A 19742-nucleotide genomic window follows, 5' to 3' on the forward strand; every position below is an offset into this window, starting at 1 on the left:
TTTCTACTATATGTAACGTTCACTGGCTAGAAATAAAATCCGCCAATTCCAACCTAGCAACACGATTGAACTATAAACGCAGCAAAAAATAAAGCGCGACACTGTAAAAATAATGTGTTAGTAAACAAAACAGATCGGGGGTACTGTATCTCTAAAATTTAAATGAGCGCTTGGATGGTCTTTAAAAATGGCCTAAACACGTGATTCTAAACTGTACAGTTGCTTTTTCCCCAACAACATTGGAGAGCTGCTTTGGGGGTGCGGTTACCATGTAAAGGGTGCCTCTTGATTGGCTGAGCGCTGATACGCACGTGCCCCGCTCTATATAACCAGGTGCCCGACAGTTCACTGGCGCGAGCTTCATGTGTGAAAACAACACTGACGTTAACGAGCATTCGACTGTCCTTTTAGTGTTCAAGTAAACCAAGCACCATCACAACACGGTGTATCTCAGCAGTCTGATCTTTTGGCAAAAATGAAGGAGCAGGCGCTTTTCTTCCTCTCGCTGCAACTTTTCACAGCTCGACTCTTGCCCGGGGTGAGCGGTAAGTACATCCCCCTCCTCCTGTTTTTGTTTTTATTGCGGGTAGATGAGAGTTTAAACGGCCAACGAGGGTCGATTGCTCTCTGACTCGTCAAACTACTTTTGTTGTGTCGTCTTGCTAAAAGAACGTTGAGACGGAGGCGTTAGTGGTGGTTTAATGCCCCCTTTGGCCCTAGTGACGCGGCTAATTCAACACTTTGGTGATGAAATTCAAGCAACGATTGTGTGAGCGTGATGTGGGTATGTAAGGTTTACGTGACGTTTTTCTGCTCGGAATAACCAGTTGTCAATTTAGTCTTTTGAAATAAAAATAAAAATAATCAAACAATAGTTGTAATTCCAGGCTCCCATGTTATTGTGCGGCTTTAGTGTGAACCCAAAGGCAGTGGTCGTGGATTGTGACCCCATTTTGAGTCACGTGATTAGCCATTATACTTGACCAGCGTTAACATCATGCCACTGGCGTCCTGGCTTTGTTTGCATTTGAATGCATCAAACACATGTAGGCCGATGGAATAAAATGGCCTGTTCCTTTTCCTCCTCACACACCGGACACAAACTCGTGTCACGGAGTGAGGAAAACGGATACATGCCAGTGGTGACTTAAACCTTGGACTCATTTCAACAGCATTTGCAATTTCGTGTCCAATTGATGACCTTATCATGTTATGACATGCTGTTGAAATGAAGTTTGAATGTAAACAAACAACTGCTGTCTTCCCTAATGTTCAGAGTTTCAGGGTTCGAATAGTCTCTCAAGCTTTCTTGTGTGGAGTAGTTTTTCCTCCAGTTACTCCAGCTCAATGTACAAGACAGCACACTTTCTAACCAGAAGTATGGGGAAAAATGCCATTTTAAAGTGTTAATTCAAACATTACATGGCGAAATGTATAACACGGACCAGATGAATAGCCTTCAAGTTATTTCCTTTGGCGAAACAGAGCCATGCCTCTTGCGACGGGCTTTGAGAGAGCCAATCCAAACACGTTTGTCCCTCACATCGCATGGAGACACGGTGTAGGTGTGGCCCCGCTGACTGACCTCGACGCTGAGTCACTTTTCAGGCCGAAGCCAACACAGACATGTCAGCGAACCCGTCGCACTCTCTGGAGCATGCCCAACAGACTCTGTTGGAGCACTTTGTTGTGGCCTCTGCTAGCTGCGAAATGTTTACTGTGTGTGTGTGTGTGTCATGAGCGACTGTGGCTGAACGTGACGTAGCACGTTATCTAACGGATGAGGTGGAGGATGGCCGCCTTTTTAGTTCGTTCTTTTTCCTCAAAAAGACCTCATCAGGCAGTCGAGTGAACTGAAGCTAAATATAGTCGCACGCCTGGCTCATGGGGAACGTCACATCTTCTACTCAGTGCACACTCTGAATTAGCAATTCAGAATGTGTCTAATGTATTCGACCACCTTTCAATACATATCTTATGCCAGAGCTGCCCGAAGTGAACATTTTGTCGTTTCAGCTTCATTGAATTTGTACATTAGGCTCATTAAAGAGTTTAAATTGCTCCAGCTCGCCGGCAAAACTTATAAAGAGGACCAGCGCTGTGCAAAAGCGATGGATTTTCCTGTAATGTTTCATCCACAAGACATGGAACTTTTTTTGGGCATAGAAAATAGTCTGACTAAACCCGAACTGTACAAAAAAAAATGAAGCAATACGTCTCATTGGAAATAATATAAATCAAATGAATCAGTTCCGGATGCCCAAAAATTAAGAACAGGAAAACATATTCTTGTGAATGACTGACTGTAGTCCAACAGAAAAAATGTGACAAATTAAAGCAATAAATGAATAATAAACATAACTCTCACCTTTTTTACCGAACAATGCCGACCAGCAGGCAGAGGAAAGATTATCGTTTGGAGGGGGAATCCACTCTTTTTGTAACTTGCTACGACTGAAGTTCGAGGTTTCGCTGCGTCTGGTTTCATTCCATGTCAGGGGATTGTGTGTATAAATAAATAAATTAATTAAGGATAATAAAATTTTATATATATATATAGATATATATATAGATATAGATATATAGATATATAGATATCTAGATATAGATAGATATCTAGATATAGATAGATATCTAGATATAGATATAGATATATAGATATAGATAGATATCTAGATATATATCTATATATCTATCTATATAGATATCTATATCTATATCTATCTATATATATATATATATATATATATATATATAGATAGATAGATAGATAGATAGATAGATAGATATATATAGATATATATATAGATATATATATAGATATATATATAGATATATATATAGATATATATATAGATATATATATATAGATATATATATATAGATATATATATAGATATATATATATAGATATATATATATATATATATATATATATATATATATATATATATATATATATATATATATATATATATATATATATATATATATATCTCCCCCAATTTTTTTTATTTTTTTTTAACCTCAATACTGTAATCACAGAGACATGGACATGATCAATTTCTGCACCAGGACTTTTAAATTTAAAATAGCTCCCTTAATCAATGTTTCATTGGAATATGGAATAGCATCTAATTCTGATTTCTTAATGCCTGGCAACCCATTTTCCAATCTGTCGTGTTAAATATTTTACACTCTGCTATCTCGTAGCATAGCAAGAAGTATCCGTTCCATCCTAGAAAAAGAGACGACATTTCCAATTGCTGACAGCAGTCGTTGGCGCCATTCAGCGCGCGTGTACTTAAAGGCTTGTTTTGTTGATGATGCGTGACGCTCGCATGTATTTTTAGCAGCTTGCACTGGTGTTTGTTTGATTTATTTATTTATTTTAGCGCCATGTAGCAGATGGCTTTGTGGCTCTTGAGCAGCACTTCCAGATTACACAAAGCTCACCTGCAGCTGGAGCCCCGCTGAGCCTGCTAATAGACAGGCTTAGGTTACTTGAGGCTCCCTGCCGCTTCCGCTGATCCGTGTCGACCCGCGCTTCCGCCTCGCCAGAGGTGCAGTTTGGCAGAACCAAGAACGTTGGCATGTAAAACGTCCCACTCTTGGAGTTCAAATCACATCTTTGGCATCTCCCGCGAGACTTGATGTTCCCCGAGTATTTAAAATCACGGGCGTCCCCCAAGGCACGGCGGGGCAGATCAGAAGTGCCGCATCACTTTGTGGCTCTCTGTTCTCATCTCCATTTTGACAGGAAATTTGGACCCAAAATGCGCACTTTCATTAATTTCATCAGCTATTTCCTTCACCAAATGTGCACTTTTTTTAAAAAAAATTCTTCCTTGAATGCAGTGGTCCTCAACCACTACTACTTTGGACCGGGCTGCACAGATGAAGGAAAAAGGAAACAAAACTTGCAGTACTGCCCATTTATTTTTTTTTTATCCGAGGCTGAAAAATATTTTATTTTGAAAATGACCGGCTTCTTTTTGTTACATCGGACTCTTGACGCATGTCAAGATGCTAATTATCTAGGTCACATGACGCCAATATTAAACCCACAAGCTTGCTAAACGAGTAAAAAAAAAAACAGACCACGTTCGAAGCCCGCTCTGCACAATTTGTGGTGAGCACTGTGCAACCCCCCCATAAAGCCCTCCACCCTCCCCCAAAACTTGCCGGTTTGCGAAAGTTATTCACCCGTATGAACTCGTCTGCTGCGGTAAAATCGTTAACCGAGCATGATTTAGTGGAAGATGCTAGGTTCCAGTGAAGTAGTAATGGATTATACCAGTGCTTCTCAATTATTTGATGTTGCGCCCCCAATAGCAAGAAGAAAACATGTCCATGTGGTCTTCTTCATCTGAATCACATGACCGCAGCCCATTTCTGTCCTCGTTCCTTCTGGATTAAGTTTAGCGAAATCCTGTTAGGCCCTCCGTGTCGGGCCGAGGCGTCGACCGTGACTCACTGGGAGCGAGGACAGCACAGCGCCCTGTGGGAATGAATTGTTCTGCCAACTCCAACCTCTCATGACTTCACAATCTGTCACAGCACTTCCAATCAACCGAGGCTCTTGCTGAGGTTGTTCCAACCGCAATATGCAACGCTGCAGGCCGAACTGATACATTTCAAGATTTTTTTTTTTTTTAACCACCAAAGGATCACCATTGGAAACATAACAGTTGAAAATCTACTAATTCTAAGTTGAAAATCGAAATGTGTCAAAATTATGCAGTACAAATAAAGTTGCTGTGCTTTAAAATCCAACCGAGAATGAATGATGAGAGTTTGCCGACCAGATAAGATGGCTGAAAACAGGAAGTGATTACTGGAGATCAAGGGCGTCCGAATCCGGTCCTCGTGGGCCGCTACCCGGCATGTTTCCCTCCCCGACATACCTGATTTGAAACGATCAAATTGTAGAACAAACTTTTCTCGGGCTTTGTTTTAGGGATGACAATTTGACCCTTTTTTTTTTTTTTTAACTATGCCTAAAATTCTCATTTGTTTTTGTTGATAAATATTTCTAATGGCATAAGAGTCTCTCAATGTTCTGAACGTCTTCTTCACTACAAGTTCATATTGAGTTATATCGTTAATACTTATGTTTTCCAAAGCTCAACTTCCCTCCTGCTCCTTAAAATGTCCGCCCGTGCGCTTTGACGCAATAATGTGAAAAAAAGCCGCCAAGTGCCTCCGACTGAAAGTAAAAGAACAGAAGGGAAACCGCGACACGGCTAAATTTCTTTGGCTCGGCGTTCTGTCTCATGAACACGGCACTGAAAGCTCTCTGTTCAAGGACAAGATAGACGGAGAAATACTTTCCCTATCTGCTCCATCTTGTTTACTTTGACACGCTTCTCCCCCGCGCTGGCATTAAAACTGGGATTTTCCGGGAGGCTTCAGTGGTTTGACCGCCGTCTCATGGCCGCCAGCTTCGACCGATGTGTCACTAATCACCGCATTGGCTTTTATTCGACTTATTTGCTCAACTTTGCAGCTTGCTATTCAGCAGCTTGCTTTCCTGGAGGAAGGGAGAAAGGAAGGGAGGGAGGGAGGTTTGTTCTGTCTTGATGATAAATGGCGCACAAGGCCAGTTGCTCAAGACTCCTGAAAGAGATGAAGCAGCCGTAAGGTTATGGCGGACGTAAACACAAAATACCAAGATGGAAGCTCAGTTATTAACGCTAACAACCCTTGAGTCGCCTCGTCTGGCTCGCATGTAACTAAATGGATTACAATTAAATCTACCCGTGTTGTTGACTGCGCTTTATTTTACGCATAAGATTAAAATAGTGGGCTGCACTTAGCACTTCTAATTGCAGACGACGTAATTAGATTATCTCGCGATGCAGTTTGCAAGGCGTAAACGACTCAGACAACCTGACGATGTTTTGAAATTGGCCGGAGAATGACATGTCTATGAAATTTTATTTTTGGATTTTGGGGGAAAAAAAAAAACCTAAAAAAAACTCACTCCTTCAGGTCTGTGTTCTTGAAGGTGAGGCGGCAAAAGATGAGTGAAAATGACGCCATGGCACTCTTTTTATTTTTATTTTTTTGCATGTTTAGGCGGCACCGAAGCTGAAAACCATCAATTTTGCAGTTGCGGGCCAACCTCAATAACAATTATGTCAATTGTAATTGTTAACTTGGCTTTTCGGGCCCTCACGTATGGATGTAGCTCCCATAATGTATTTCTGGACTTCCTCTTTCGAGAGTGGAATGCAGGGTGTCATAATCTGAAGTTCAAGTTAAGATTTCTGGAAGCAAATGAAAAAAATAAATAAATAAATATATATATATATATATATATATATATATATATATATATATGTATATGTGTGTGTGTGTGTGCGCGTGCGTATGTATGAATGATTTGTGCTCTGGAATCAGGATTTTTAGGATGCTCACCCTGCAGCAAGTTAATTCACTCTTATATTATTCGCATGGAAAAAAAACGAGTTTCATAATTCTAAGTCAACCCTCAATTTGTCTTCAACTTTACTGTACTTCCCTGTACTGAATTTGCAGCTCTGCCTGCAACTTTTGCAGCATCTTTTTATTCTGAAAGCTGCCGCATTTCCCGTCACTGCACAAATTTCCGCCAGTCATGAGCTGCCGTCGTCACCGTGAGAGTGGCAGGCTGCCAGATTGTCACGTGTGGCCGGCGTGGAAGCTTCCAGTCTTTGTTTTATGTTTACGCTGTGGTTGCGTTTACTCAGCTGTTCAGCCTGTCGCTGTAAAACCGTTAAGAAAGGGAAAATAAAAGATTGCAAAGAACATGAGGAAAAAAAACAGATTGTTGAAGGCCATCAACAACCACTCCCAAGCTGAGGGAATGTCATGAAGAGCGAACTTAAAAAAAAAAAAAAAAAAAGGGGACATGCATGTTTATTCAAGATATAATTTTTTTAATTTTTTTTTTTACTTATTTTTTTTCCCTCAGCCACCCCCTTTGTCTCTCAATTCAGGTGATTTCTGTAGGGTGAATGTTTGCTCTAACGGTGGCACCTGCGTGACACGTGGAGGAGCTCCATTCATTTGCATCTGCCCCGACGGCTTCACTGGAGAAACGTGCAACGAGCCCGAGATGGGTGAGCCACAAAAAAAAGATCACGCATTCATAACAACCCCCAAATTCATATGAAGCCATCTTTGTGATATTTGGATTCACTTATTTTAGCTCCGTGAACAGTATTTGTAGTCTTTAAGCCTTTTTGATACAGCACTCGGATTCGACTTAAAAATGACCTGCAAAATTTTATATTGCAAAATGAATCCTTCTTTCCCAAATTCTCCTTCGACAAGTCATGGGAAACTTTCTGGAAATTCCCCCCCCCCCATTTGCAACCTGAATGATGACGACCTTGCTACGTGTGCGGTGGCTTTTGTTGAGCAGGCCCTCTCTTCTCTTCCACAAGGTCCTTGTAAGCCCAACCCGTGCAAGAACGACGGCATATGCACCGCGACGGGTCACTCCCGCCGCGGCGACGTCTTCAGCGAGTACGTCTGCAAGTGTCAGCCGGGATTTGAGGGCGTCCACTGTCAAAACGGTGAGGTTGCGTGCCCCGCCGATAGCTTTCGGAACCTAAAATACACTAGGCGGGAGTTTTGTTGAATTGAATGTAAATTGATTTTAAAAAATGCATCTGGATGCAGATGATTTTATTTTGTGCAACCAGGGCGGCATTATAATTGACAGGTTAGCACGTTCAGAATGACAGAGTTCAATTCCGAACTCCAGCCTTCCTGCGTGGCGTTTGCATGTTCTCCCCCCCCCCCCGTGCCTGCGTGGGTTTTCTCCAGATACTCTAGTTTCCTCCCATATTCCAAAAACATGCACGGCAGGTTGATTGAACACTCTAAATTGTCTCTCAGTGTGATTATGAGCGCCGAGTGTTGTTTGTCATAAATAATGAGTAAATTCAACACATCATGTAGGAAGGCGACTGTCATTACACACAATGCGAAATAAAATGGCGTGTTGAATTGAATATTGTCAAGTAGTTGCACAGAATAAAATCTGGATCCAGATCAATTTTTAAAGTGGACTATGCGACAACTTAAAAAATTCAAAATTTTTTTTTTTGAACGATTTACATAAGAATGTTACTCCTATGTAAATTGAAAATGCGCCTACCTGGCAAGTGACAGCTGACATGAGGGTCGGCCCCATTCACACAGCTGCCAGCCTTCACGCAGGACTTTCCTTTAAATGTCTCGTCAACACACACACGCACACACAGGCAGATAGCCACCGTATCGGGTCAAAGTTCCACATGGAGCCAAATGGGACTTGTTGCGTTTGATCATGTTTGCCTTTTTATCCTTTTAGGTGTCGACAGGGCCGATTTAAGCTCAAGAACAGGTAACGGTAGCAATGAACCCGATGAGATGTGTGCGTGCGTGCGTGCTGCCTTGCCTCGCGAGTCTTCGGTACCGAGAGCAACTCTCTGCTTGCACACTCGCGCATGCTACATCTCCTCTCGTTTCCAGTAGAAGAGAAGCTTCCTTTTCCACTCCGATCCCACCAAATTGCCACCTCAGCTTTCGCTTTAATACGCCTTTGCCTTTTTTTTTTAACGCAGCAATTCCTTTTTGTTTGGCCACAACGGTGTGTGCACTTTTTGCACCGTGACACGGTGTCCCGCAATCGGATAATTAGATGCCGCCGACGGGGTGGGAGAAATGAGTCTCTGGTGACCCACCGTTCAAATCTTAACTGTTGAAATGAATGGAATTTTGGGATGTGGTATGGTACCCTTAACGTCATCTTGATCAGGGAAGGGGGGGGGGCATCATCCTTCTCAGCACCACATTATGTTGTGACGGTTTAAGTGCCGTTGGTGTTGGCGTGTGGGCTGACGGCAGCCACCGCCTGCTTTTGTATGTTTCACAAATAAACGTCACGTGTGTTGGTCGGGAATTGACGGTGGTCATTGTGTAAATAGACACCTTGTTTAATGAACACAAAGACCCGATACTGATTAGATGTGATTAATGTGGTTTCATTATACCTCTGAATTGGGGGGCAGGGACATCTGAAAATGGCAGGAAAAAAAAATTGCAATATTTTGGAATGTATCTGAAATGGCGAGGGTGGAGAAAAGCCAAAGTGTGCTATTAATATTTGGATGACTTGGACTCGGAGCCGACAGGAAGTAGCGAAGGATGCTTAAGCGCTTACCGCGTCAGTGGCTGTTCCGTTGCCGGGCAGAAGAAATTGAACGCGGAGGCGGAACGGTAACCAAAGTCTGCCTTCGTGACAATGTCAGACTCGCGGTCATGGCAGCATATCTGACGCCGCTGCCGAATGTGAAAAGCCTTCATGGCCATCACAACTAATCTGATGGAGGGCTTCACAGGAAGGAGGTTCAAAAGCTTGCACTTTGTTGACGGCAGCCTTGAAATGCCAGAATGTCCTCGCTTCCTTTTATGAAGCATGCTGCAGTTTTTGGAGTTTGAGAAGTAACTCTATCGACCGAGATCCGTCATCCATCAATCAGATTTACAAGCCTGCATTTTGCGTCCCAAGTGGTTGTTTAAAAACTATTTTGAAATCCACAATTGCTTGACGGCGCTGTATGGACTTGATGAACGCTCCAAACGCGTTGCATTTCACATCTGGAAACCTTTTTAAGCCCCCCCAAGACTACAAACGGGTGGATTACACTGCTTAACTCAAGTTCCACAAACGCAATATTAATTTGTCAAGAAAATTGGAGGGTTGGCTTCCACTTCAAGCATGTTCCATTATATACATTTGAATGTAAATAGTCGCTTTTGTTTTAGGCAGTCAAACTTCCGGCTTGGTTGTCCACAGCTTCCAAAATGACTACTTTCCTTCTGAATGTGCAGAATGTGTATGTTCTTTGTTTTTTTTTTGTTTGTTTTTTTCCCCGACGAGTTCTGTGCAGAGGCGCCACGTAATTAGCCAGATAGCAACACAGTTGTTTGTGTGCGACATATGCGGCAGTATGCATGGATGGAAAAAATGTGTCCATCCCAAGTTTGAGGTTGTTGTCATGCATGTTTTAAAGCCCCTTTAGTCACGCTGGAGCCTCTGACTGCGGAGAAATGGCACATGGGGATGTTTGCGCACCAGTTTGTATATCCGTTTGCGCCATCTAGTGGCGCAAAGAGCCGATGCGCTCTGTTGGCGTGATTGGCCTGGTTGAATCATTTACGATGAAAATGCAGTGTCGTGTCCGCTCTGCAAGTTTTTTTTTTTTTTTTACATGAATCTCAAAACCACACAACCCCACAAGAGACACATTTTCCACTTTGAAGGCGCAAACGACAATGTTTTGAATCCTCTTGTCTCATGTTCTTAACATTAACAGCACACTAGCTGTCGTCTAGTCAGCATGGCATCTACTAACTTCTAATCTGCCGACAGCGTCCAACGGTTTATGTCCGGATGCTGATGCGATTTGTCTTCGTTGCGTAGATGTGAACGACTGCGCCGGACAGCCGTGCCAGAACGGAGGCAGCTGCCGGGACCTGCAGGGGGATTTCAAATGCCACTGTCCGTCACCTTACGTGGGCAAACACTGTCAGCTGCGTAAGTGTGTGCAAATCCGAGCGAATCAACTTGTATGTGATGCCACTACAGTGGAAAAAAACAAAAGTGAAATTTAAAGACAAAGCAAAGTTTAGTACTATTCATCTATTATTGCATAGCATCATTGTATGTGTCAAATGTTGCCCAGTTGGCATCCATTGCAGCCTGGTCATCCTGGAAGGGGGATTCCCCCATCTGTGGTCCCTTCTCAAGGTTTCTCACTTTTCCCCTAATGAGGTTTTGTGAGTTTTTCCTCGCCCTCCTGGGGGTTAAGATCGGGGATGTCGATTGTGGCTATGTAAAGCCCTTTGAGACTGTCTGTGATTAAGGGCTATACAAATAAAATTGACTTGACTTGACTTGACTACTAAAAGCCGATGAGCTATACAGCAGATGTTAGCAAAAATGAACTTTTTATACACTGCACAATATATTTTGAAGTCCAGCAATATCTGTAAAGCTCCACCAAAATTCTTCCCTCTCCAGACAAGTGTTGTCTAAGGCAGAGTCATGCGATTACCTTCTCTTTAAACTTGCATGGGTTAAAAATGTTCCTTAAAAACGCCACGGTGATAGTTTGAACCTGCGGCTGTGGCTAATCCGACTTTTCCAACTTCCACTTGTGGCCCAGGCTGCATTTCCCTGCTGGGCATGGAGGGTGGTGGCGTGGCCGAGTCCCAGATCTCCGCCTCGTCCGTCCGCTACACCTTCCTGGGCCTGCAGCGTTGGGGCCCCGAGCTGGCGCGTCTCAACATGAAAGGCCTGGTGAACGCCTGGAGCCCCGCCCCCCACGACAGGAATCCGTGGCTGCAGGTCAGAAATACTCGTTTCATCATTTTTTTAAGTGTGAATATGGAAGGAAATGGCCATCTTAAAAGTCGGTTTAGGGAATCTGTATTTTAATTGAACTATGAAAAAAAAATAAAATAAAAAATATTTAATTTACTAAATTTGAGCTTTTAATTGTTGGGCATTGTCTTTTATTTAATTCAAATGAAACATAAAATTTGAATATGTTGTCTCAGTTATAATAATAATAATAAATATACAAATTAATAAATAAAACATGTAGCTGTTGTGATTTTTGACCTGGTTATGCCACAGGTTTTTGATCTCGGACATAGATTCTTAAATGTTTACCTGCAAGGAAGTCACGTTCCCCAAGTTGGGAAACTGTTCTGAATTTTGGGAAACGAATCGCAGAGACTAAAAGTGTGTGCGCAATTTCAGGTGAATCTGCAGAGGAAGATGCGCCTCACCGGCATCGTGACGCAGGGCGCCAGTCGCGTTGGGACCGCAGAATTCGTCAAGGCCTTCAAAGTGGCCTCCAGCCTGGACGGCAAGACGTACAACATGTACAGGACTGAGGACCAGAGGAAGGATCAAGTAAGAGGACCCGACGCGAGAGCGATGTGGCTTTTTCTTTTTTCTTTTAATTTAATTTATTTAAATGTATTTCTTTATATATTTTTATTTATTTATTCTTTTAGCAGTTTAGTGAACATATTTGAAGGAGACATTTATACTTTTTGCTTTTTTTAACAGTTTTAAATAGTTACTAGGTGACTATATAAAATGTCTGACCCAATTTTTTTTCAAAACACATCGAATAATTACAACAGACTTTATCGCCCTCTCACGCTAATTCAAAGCACGCCACGTCAAAGCGAGGGCGATTCAATGTAATCAAATGAGCGTGATTTTTTTTTTTTTTTTTTTTGTGACCCCACCCTCTCAACTGTTTTTCAAATTTCATTTCTTGATTTGCATCCACCTCAATCCTCTCCCTTTGCATGTTAGCTCCTCCCACCAGAGGTCTCTTGGAGGCGCGGCACATATTTATCATGACTTGTGAAGATGTTCATATATTGCTTTTGCGTTAATCCAGAAAGACTTTTTCCATTCTTGACAAAAGGATTTTCATTGCATTGTCACCATCAGTCATTCAATTTGTATCCAGATATTGCCTCCTTTTAATGCAACTCCACCACATTTTTTACAATTGGCTTCTCCTTCCCGTAGATCTTTACTGCAAACTTTGACAATGACGGCACAAAGACCAACGTGTTTGACCCGCCGATCATTGCCCAGCACATCCGCATCATCCCGGTGGTGTGTCGGAAGGCCTGCACCCTGCGCATGGAGCTGGTGGGCTGCGAGCTCAACGGTAAACACACACACACACACACAGATCCGCTTGCTAGCTTTCCAACCTCCATGTGCGATCTCTTTATTTTCCTTCATTCCATGATAAGGGAGTAGGCCGCAAGATGACATCACTTTGCAATCAGGAGTTCCACAACTGTCCGCCTCGCCGCATTAATCAAAGCTACTCGATCATAAGTTGCGACATAAATAATGTGAATGGTGATGCTTTGCAGATTTCTTTCTGAATATGCAGCTCGCTTTTTTTTGTTTGTGTCTTCTCTGTGCTGCTTGTGTGGAGTCCGAGCTGGAGCCTTCAAGTTCAACTAGCTCGCTAGATTTTTTAAACTGTGGAAGATTTGAACCCTGATTGGACCTGCTAACCCCTACGGCACCGTGCTTACCGAATTGTTACCTGTCAAATAGTTAGTTTACCCCCCCCCCACCCTAAATAGTGTGTTTTCATTTTTTTTCTTTAGATGAGCTTGCAAATGATTTTCTACAACAAATGACTTTGCACATCTATGCAAGCCAAGTCTAATGACTGGCAGAGCATAATGAACTTGATTCTACTTTTTTATTTGGTCTGTGGCAGGATTTTTCTCGTGTAAAATCCAGCATGTTCCCTCCTTCTCAGTAAGGTTGGGTTAGGCTGTTCTTGACGAGACCACGCCTTTTCCAAGCTTGCTCGCAGCGACCTGATGATTCAAAGTGTACATCCGTGACCTGACTTGCACGCTTGTGGGCTTCACATCTGCTCTTCTCATTCTCTGCATCGTCATCTGTTTGCTGCTGCTTAACATCTCACGCTGGCCTGCGCCGCTTCCCCCATCTATCATCCTGTTTTTTATTCTCTCTCTTTCTGTCATTCCACTCTCCATCTGGGCCTCAATTTCAGTGTACTCAAACGCTTCAGGTTGCTCAGAGCCCATGGGCATGAAGTCCCGGCTGGTGTCGGACCAGCAGATCACAGCTTCCAGCACGTTCCGCACGTGGGGCATCGAAGCCTTCACCTGGTACCCTCACTACGCCCGACTGGACAAACAGGGCAAGACCAACGCCTGGACCGCCGCCACCAACAGCAAATCGGAGTGGCTGCAGGTAGGAGGAGAGGGCCCAAAGTGAACTTTCAAATAAAAATGGCTTTTAATCTTTGAACTGAAGTACATTTCACTTTGACCCATGTGTTGACTTATTCCTATTCTGACTGCTCTCTGTACTTCTGCTTAAGAACCGCTTCTCAGTACTTTTGCCACCTCCCGCATTTTGAAAAGCAAATCTTTCATGTGCTCAGGTAGACCTGAAATCTCCCAAAAAGCTCACCGGCATCATCACGCAGGGGGCCAAAGACTTCGGCAGCGTCCAGTTTGTCTCGGCCTTCAAAGTGGCTTACAGCGACGACGGACAGACCTGGAGCATAGTCAAGGATGAGACCACAAACGATGACAAAGTTCGTCCCAAGTTCCGTACACTCGGGAAGCGATCATCTAATTTCTCCACATTTTTTATGAATGCTATCAACACAGTTTTTGTGCAAAGGTGACAAATGACTCATCTTTGGACTTTGTATTAGAAGCTTATCGAAGGCGTGAAGTCGCTTTTGCGCAAGGGAAGGCATGGCAATTCAAAGCTCTTCCACTAGGTGGCAGTGTATTATGAACGTGTTTATCGACGTTGCCATACAACAGATAAATCGTGGCTTTTTGATTTATTCTCATTTTAAGTGTTAGCATGAACTTTTTTCTTTGTGATTTTTCTGGAGTTTAAAATAATTGCCTTGAACATTCTGGTCACTTTTTTCAAAAGTTTTTTTCAATTCATTTTTATTTAATTTTTTTTTTTTTACCTCTGACTCCTTCAGATCTTCCCCGGCAACAGTGACAACAACGTCCACAAAAAGAACCTGTTTGAGCCGCCGCTCTTCGCCCGCTTTGTGCGCATCTTGCCGTGGGAGTCGCACGAGCGCATCACCTTGCGCCTGGAGCTCCTGGGCTGTGATGAGTAGCGGCCAATCCGGAGCCCACCGACCCTCCTTCTTTTCTTGACCTCCGCCAACAATCCTGTTGTCCTTCTCCCATCCGTCTTCTCTCCCCTCCGTTCCCCCTTGCTGTGCCTGCACTGCCTTGTTTTTGGCTCTAGAGGGCAGCAAACTCCGCCATTGGTTAAAGAGAGTGAAAGACTGGAGTTCTCATGGCCGGCCGGTGTCTGGTCCCTCTGAATTTTAACCACTTACGCCCCTGCCGGGGAGATGAATGGGTGCCGCCTGCTGAACCTCCCAAGACCCTACGGTATAGAAACTGCACAATTTTCTTCTCTCTGTTTCACTGGCCGACTCTTTTGTTCAAGCACGTCACGCCCGTCGCGCTTTTCTCTCGAGTTGCCAGATTATTGCTGCGGTTTATCAAGATGCAGACAGAGTAAATCGCAAAGGCACCCACGTCTGTGGCAAACGGAGCAGAACAAACTAAAGAATTGCTTTGCCATCTATGCTTGAGCCAAATGGTTAGTTTGGGAGCTGACCTAAATTATCGCCACAGACAGTCATTGAATTTTGCCATGCCCCTCCGTGTTGTTTTTCTTTTTCTTTCTTTCCACTGTTTCTGCTGGCAGCGTATTCAAGCAAACCTGCATTAAATGCTACTGAGACATTTCATCTACTAATAATTCATTGTTGTGGTCACCACGTTCACTTTGATGGCACTTTTGATATTTGTGTGAAAACGTCAAAAGGAAGACTTCCAAATAATTGGAAGGGACAAGAACAATGCCGATGTAAACAAAGAAATTCACTCGACTCCCTGTGAGCAAATCAAAGCTAATTATTTTTTTTTCCAAACCTCCGCTCTGCACGTGACACACGCAGTCTTTTCCGCCCCCATAAATTATGAATTATGGGCTCGTGCAATATTATGCGATTGTGCTGTGCCGGTTTCCGATAACGATGCGTATTAATGCGACGGCGTGAAAAATGCATGAGGGGGACGGTCGCCAAACACTGAACAACGCCGCAGACTAACGATGCTTCAATTTGACCACACATTCATGTAAATATCGTGTTTCCCTTTTCTGCTTTTCTATGTTTGGTTGAAATATGACGATGTATTTTGATGTTGTTTTCTTTGCTTTCCAGTAAAGTGTTTCTTAGACGCCCCATGTTTGGCCTTTGTATGGTTAAAACAAACAATAAATGTTGCCATGTACACCATCCAGTTGTTTCCAAAAACACTTTTTATTCAAACGCTGAACTGATCGCAGCTGTTTTCCATTTAAAAAGGTGCAAGATCAAAAGGCAGAAAGCTCCGAGGGCCGTTTTGGCTGTTTAGCATTTAACCCCCACAGCCCCCCGGGGAGCGGCGTGCACGCCTAATCTTGTCTTCCCACCATCACGCGGTCCTGCTCAAGGTGTCTTCGCTGCTCATTAGGCTGCCGTGAAGGTCATTCAAGTTAGTGTTGAAAGCGCACATATGGAAATATTCACCCCATCTCCTTTTTTTTTTTGTGTACATAATGAGCTAGTCGTCGCTGTCGGGTGGAATCGGGAATTTTTATCTTTTTTTAAAAGCCATCTTACTGCATCATTCGACTTTGTATTAGATCTGGTAGTTGTGTCATTGTGATCGTCTGGCATGATAAGCGTTTTACAACTCGCAATTTTAATGGCTGGAATTCAACCTGCAGTCAACTTTTGTGGCTGACCACTTCCTTCTGTGAATTTGTTGCCAAAGTGGCTCATCGAAATATGTCTCGCTCACTATTTTGCCTCGTTATGTTTAAAAAAAAAAAAATTAGACTTTCAAACTTTAGCTGATGTAACACTGCGGGGCCCCCGCCGCGTTTCGAGTTTCTGCGTGATGTATCAAAATGACGTGGGGGCAAACGCTATCAGTTTTTGGGAAAAAATGCAAAATTTGAACTTTCTGCTCAACGCTGTCACTCAGCGGGCCGACATTCGCCAAAGCTAAACTGTTAAAAGTAGAAAAAGCAATGTGGGGCCTAGCAGAGAATGAGCACGCAGACAGGCAGCGCCGTTCTGATTCTTTGGGTGTGGACACGTCCACGGATGCCAAACTGTGAAATTAGATGAGAAGTAGCAAGGGGGCGGGAATGGATCGCTCCTTTTTTCTCTTCTTTTCAACTGCTGCATGACCTTCATTGACCCATCATCCAGGGAGCCCTCAGGGCAGATTCCCTGTTCTGGACCCTTGGGAGGAAAACTCCACCCCGTCTGTCCAATGGCGCTTGATTGAGATTGATTTGATAGCGAACCAGTTGGCGCGCCTTTTAGAAGTTCCCCCATCCGTCCATTTTCTTAATCCGCTCATCCTCCCCACTACATTCGTTGGCAAATTTAAAACAGGAAGACTTGAACCGAGATTCAAACCCGCAACATCTCTACTGCGTGGCAGAGACGCCGACCACCCAATACGACACGCTCCCGTTTTCGTTTGATTATTCTTACAAATGCGTTTTTGCATGACTCACTTGAAGAAATGAGCTTATGCAGAGGAGTGCCGCTCTTTTCTGTTTCCTCCCGAAATAGCTCTTAGTTCAACGAAATCAACAAGCGCAAACGATCAAATGAGAGTTGACAACATGTGAAGTGTGTGTTGTTTGTCTGCGCTGGATTATTAACTCCTTCTCTTCCAGCTGCTTTCAAAGCTGAGTTTCCCATATTGCGAGGCTTTTTATAGCCTTTTGGATGATCTTTGAAGACCCACAGCGTGTTCTTGTGTTGTGTGACCATGTCATAAGCAAACCCTTCGAACGAGGGTAAACTCCTCTCATGTTAGGGGAAAAAAAGGTTTTCTAGCTTTTTTTTTTAGTTTTTTCAGTTCAACATGGTTTGGATTTAAATGTGGGCTGATATCTGCAAAAATATAGTGGTATCACAGCTTAACTCATTCAATTCATAAGACATACGTTTTCAAAAACGTAGTCCCCGCCTCCCAAAGACGTATTTTTACGTCTTAGCCTTTTTTTTTTTTTTTTTTTTGCGTCATAGCTCTGTGTTTTTAGAGCATTAGAACACTATATTCTGTTGGCCTCGCAGAATCAGTCAAAATGCTGGAATTGAGGGCTTTCCTCTCGTGAAAATGGTTGTGATCAAATGAGTTTAAAATATTTGGTTAAAAATCAACAAAACAGAAAAAAGGCAAGCTGACGAGACCCTCCCTCCATGCCAAACCATAAAAAATATGTCGGTGGCAGTAAATTGGTGGATTCCTTTTGACGAACATGAGCGTCCACGGCGGTTAATGAGGTAATCACGTGATGCCAACATCTTTTCCAGCTCTCTCCACTTTGATGTTGCAGAAATTTTGTATTTTTTTGGAAGAGGAAATCAGCGTGGAAAAGTCGGCCGCCGGTTCATGCAGTGGCATTCCCCGGGGAAAATGGACTATTTCTGCTCACACCATGCTCATGTGATGAAGAGAATTTGAAATCTTCCTTCCCATCAATGTTTGTCTTTCTATATTTGGCACATCTTCAAGTGAATGCATTGTGACTCGCACATAACAAAAAAAAAAAAACTGTGGGAAACTGTCATGATTAGTTGTCATTAGAGCTCGTTCGACTGTCGTGGCGTTAAATCAAGATGACACTTTACTTCCTCTCTAATATCTAGACACACTTACCTTCAGATGTTGTGTAATGACAGTGTGTCCACCCATTGTAACACAATAGACGTCTGGGCTCCACACAAACAAAAAAAACCGCACCGTGGCTGGTCTTGAATGTTGCAGGCCAGCGCCCAAATTATAGTCCTCCGCTCTCTGTGACAATGGGGGTGGCGTTGACGGAGCGAGGAGGGGGGGGGGGGGGGGGGGGTGCTGGTATTTGTGGCCTGGGGCGGGAAGCTTTGATGTGCAGTCCTGGGAAGACTGTTTGAGATAACGGCTTAGAGAAGCACACTGGCTTCAGCGAGGCACGCTTTAAAACGCTCCCGCACTCGATTGTTGAGGAATTGAGAACAAACGCAGGCCGTTCATGTAACCTGACAAGAATCAAGTGACAGCAGTCCATCCATGTATCCATATTTCCAAAACTGCACATGGGTGGAATGTGACTCCAGTGCTTTTGTCAATTTACTGTACTTGAAGTTTTTTTTGCACAGAAAAACATCAATTTCCATTTCTAGTCACGGGCGCAATTTTAAGCGGTGTTCCTCAGGGAAGTATTTTGGGTCCATTCAATTTCGACTTTCTTGCTACAAAAGCAGGTGTGGTTGGATGATTATGTGGGATAGATGTTCTGATGTTACTGAGCCAAATCCTTTTTGGGATTATATACCACTATAGAAAATGAACAGACCTAAAATGCTTCCTTGGGGAACCCCATTCAAAATTCCCCGACTTTAATTTTCGATAGATGTTGAAGTGCCATTGTGAAGAATGGTGATAAATTGTTGAATAGATACTTCATATACACCATATTATTCACTGTCCCATGTTTTTCAACACTTGGTCATTTCACCCTACAGAAAAGAAGACATTCTGCTCTTCCTTTCTGGGAAGACTTTACAAGATGCTCAGAGTATCTCTGTCGGAATGTTTTTGTGGGAATGTGTTGGGACTTTTTCACTCTGGACAACACCAGAAAAATACAAATATGTATGAAATGTACTCTTTTATGGTTTTAAGAGTCCATTTTATGTCATTGAACACAGATGACACTAAAATCAATTATCGTAGACGCCGGTTAAATTTGACCGGGAAGAGCTAATGTCAAATTTGAAACAAACACGATAGAATGGTTGAAAAATAAACATTTTCCCCTGGTAGTCGAAATCCTTTTCCCCATGCAGTGCATAATGTTGACGGTAGAAAGTAGAACGTCTTTCAGCATGCGCGTCAAGAATGTGCAAGGGAAGCAGGCCATTGCAGGATTTTCGAGGTGTTGTTGGGTTTTGTCGCTGGCGAGAGGTTGGTTGAGGTTGGGGCTTGGTGTCAGGAGGGCGGCCAACATCTGCACTTCACTCAGCCGCGACCGTGTTTGCTCAGTCGCACATTGTCTGCCGGAG

General features: G+C 43.2%; 1 protein-coding gene across 5 annotated transcripts; it reads left to right on the forward strand.

The window, feature by feature from the left end:
• Positions 1 to 335: 335 nt before the first annotated feature.
• Positions 336 to 15926, forward strand: mfge8b (milk fat globule EGF and factor V/VIII domain containing b). 5 transcript variants are annotated; one of them, XM_088297661.1, is made up of 11 exons: positions 336 to 545; positions 6984 to 7106; positions 7434 to 7565; positions 8348 to 8380; positions 10463 to 10576; positions 11208 to 11389; positions 11807 to 11962; positions 12599 to 12743; positions 13620 to 13822; positions 14016 to 14171; positions 14583 to 15926. In XM_088297661.1, the coding sequence occupies exons 1-11, from the start codon at positions 476 to 478 to the stop codon at positions 14724 to 14726; spliced, it is 1458 nt and encodes a 485-aa protein (XP_088153787.1). In that variant the 5' UTR covers positions 336 to 475; the 3' UTR covers positions 14727 to 15926. The 5 variants fall into 5 exon arrangements, with proteins under 5 accessions (XP_088153787.1, XP_088153789.1, XP_088153788.1 ...); XM_088297662.1 differs by having other exon boundaries at positions 337 to 545; positions 13638 to 13822; XM_088297665.1 differs by having other exon boundaries at positions 365 to 545; positions 6959 to 7106.
• The last annotated feature ends 3816 nt before the right edge of the window (positions 15927 to 19742 follow it).

This window comes from Idiotropiscis lumnitzeri, chromosome 6 (assembly GCF_059441095.1).
Source record: "Idiotropiscis lumnitzeri isolate Australia: NSW breed Sydney's pygmy pipehorse chromosome 6, RoL_Ilum_1.0, whole genome shotgun sequence".
Lineage (NCBI taxonomy): Eukaryota > Metazoa > Chordata > Actinopteri > Syngnathiformes > Syngnathidae > Idiotropiscis > Idiotropiscis lumnitzeri.

What these genes read in the sequence shown, in the direction of transcription:
- mfge8b (XM_088297661.1), top strand. Translation starts at nt 476, where the DNA reads ATGAAGGAGCAGGCGCTTTTCTTCCTCTCGCTGCAACTTTTCACAGCT. An exon ending in ACAGGAATCCGTGGCTGCAG is followed by an intron (nt 11,390 to 11,806) that starts GTCAGAAATACT and finishes GCGCAATTTCAG; the next exon opens with GTGAATCTGCAGAGGAAGAT. An exon ending in GCAAATCGGAGTGGCTGCAG is followed by an intron (nt 13,823 to 14,015) that starts GTAGGAGGAGAG and finishes TCATGTGCTCAG; the next exon opens with GTAGACCTGAAATCTCCCAA.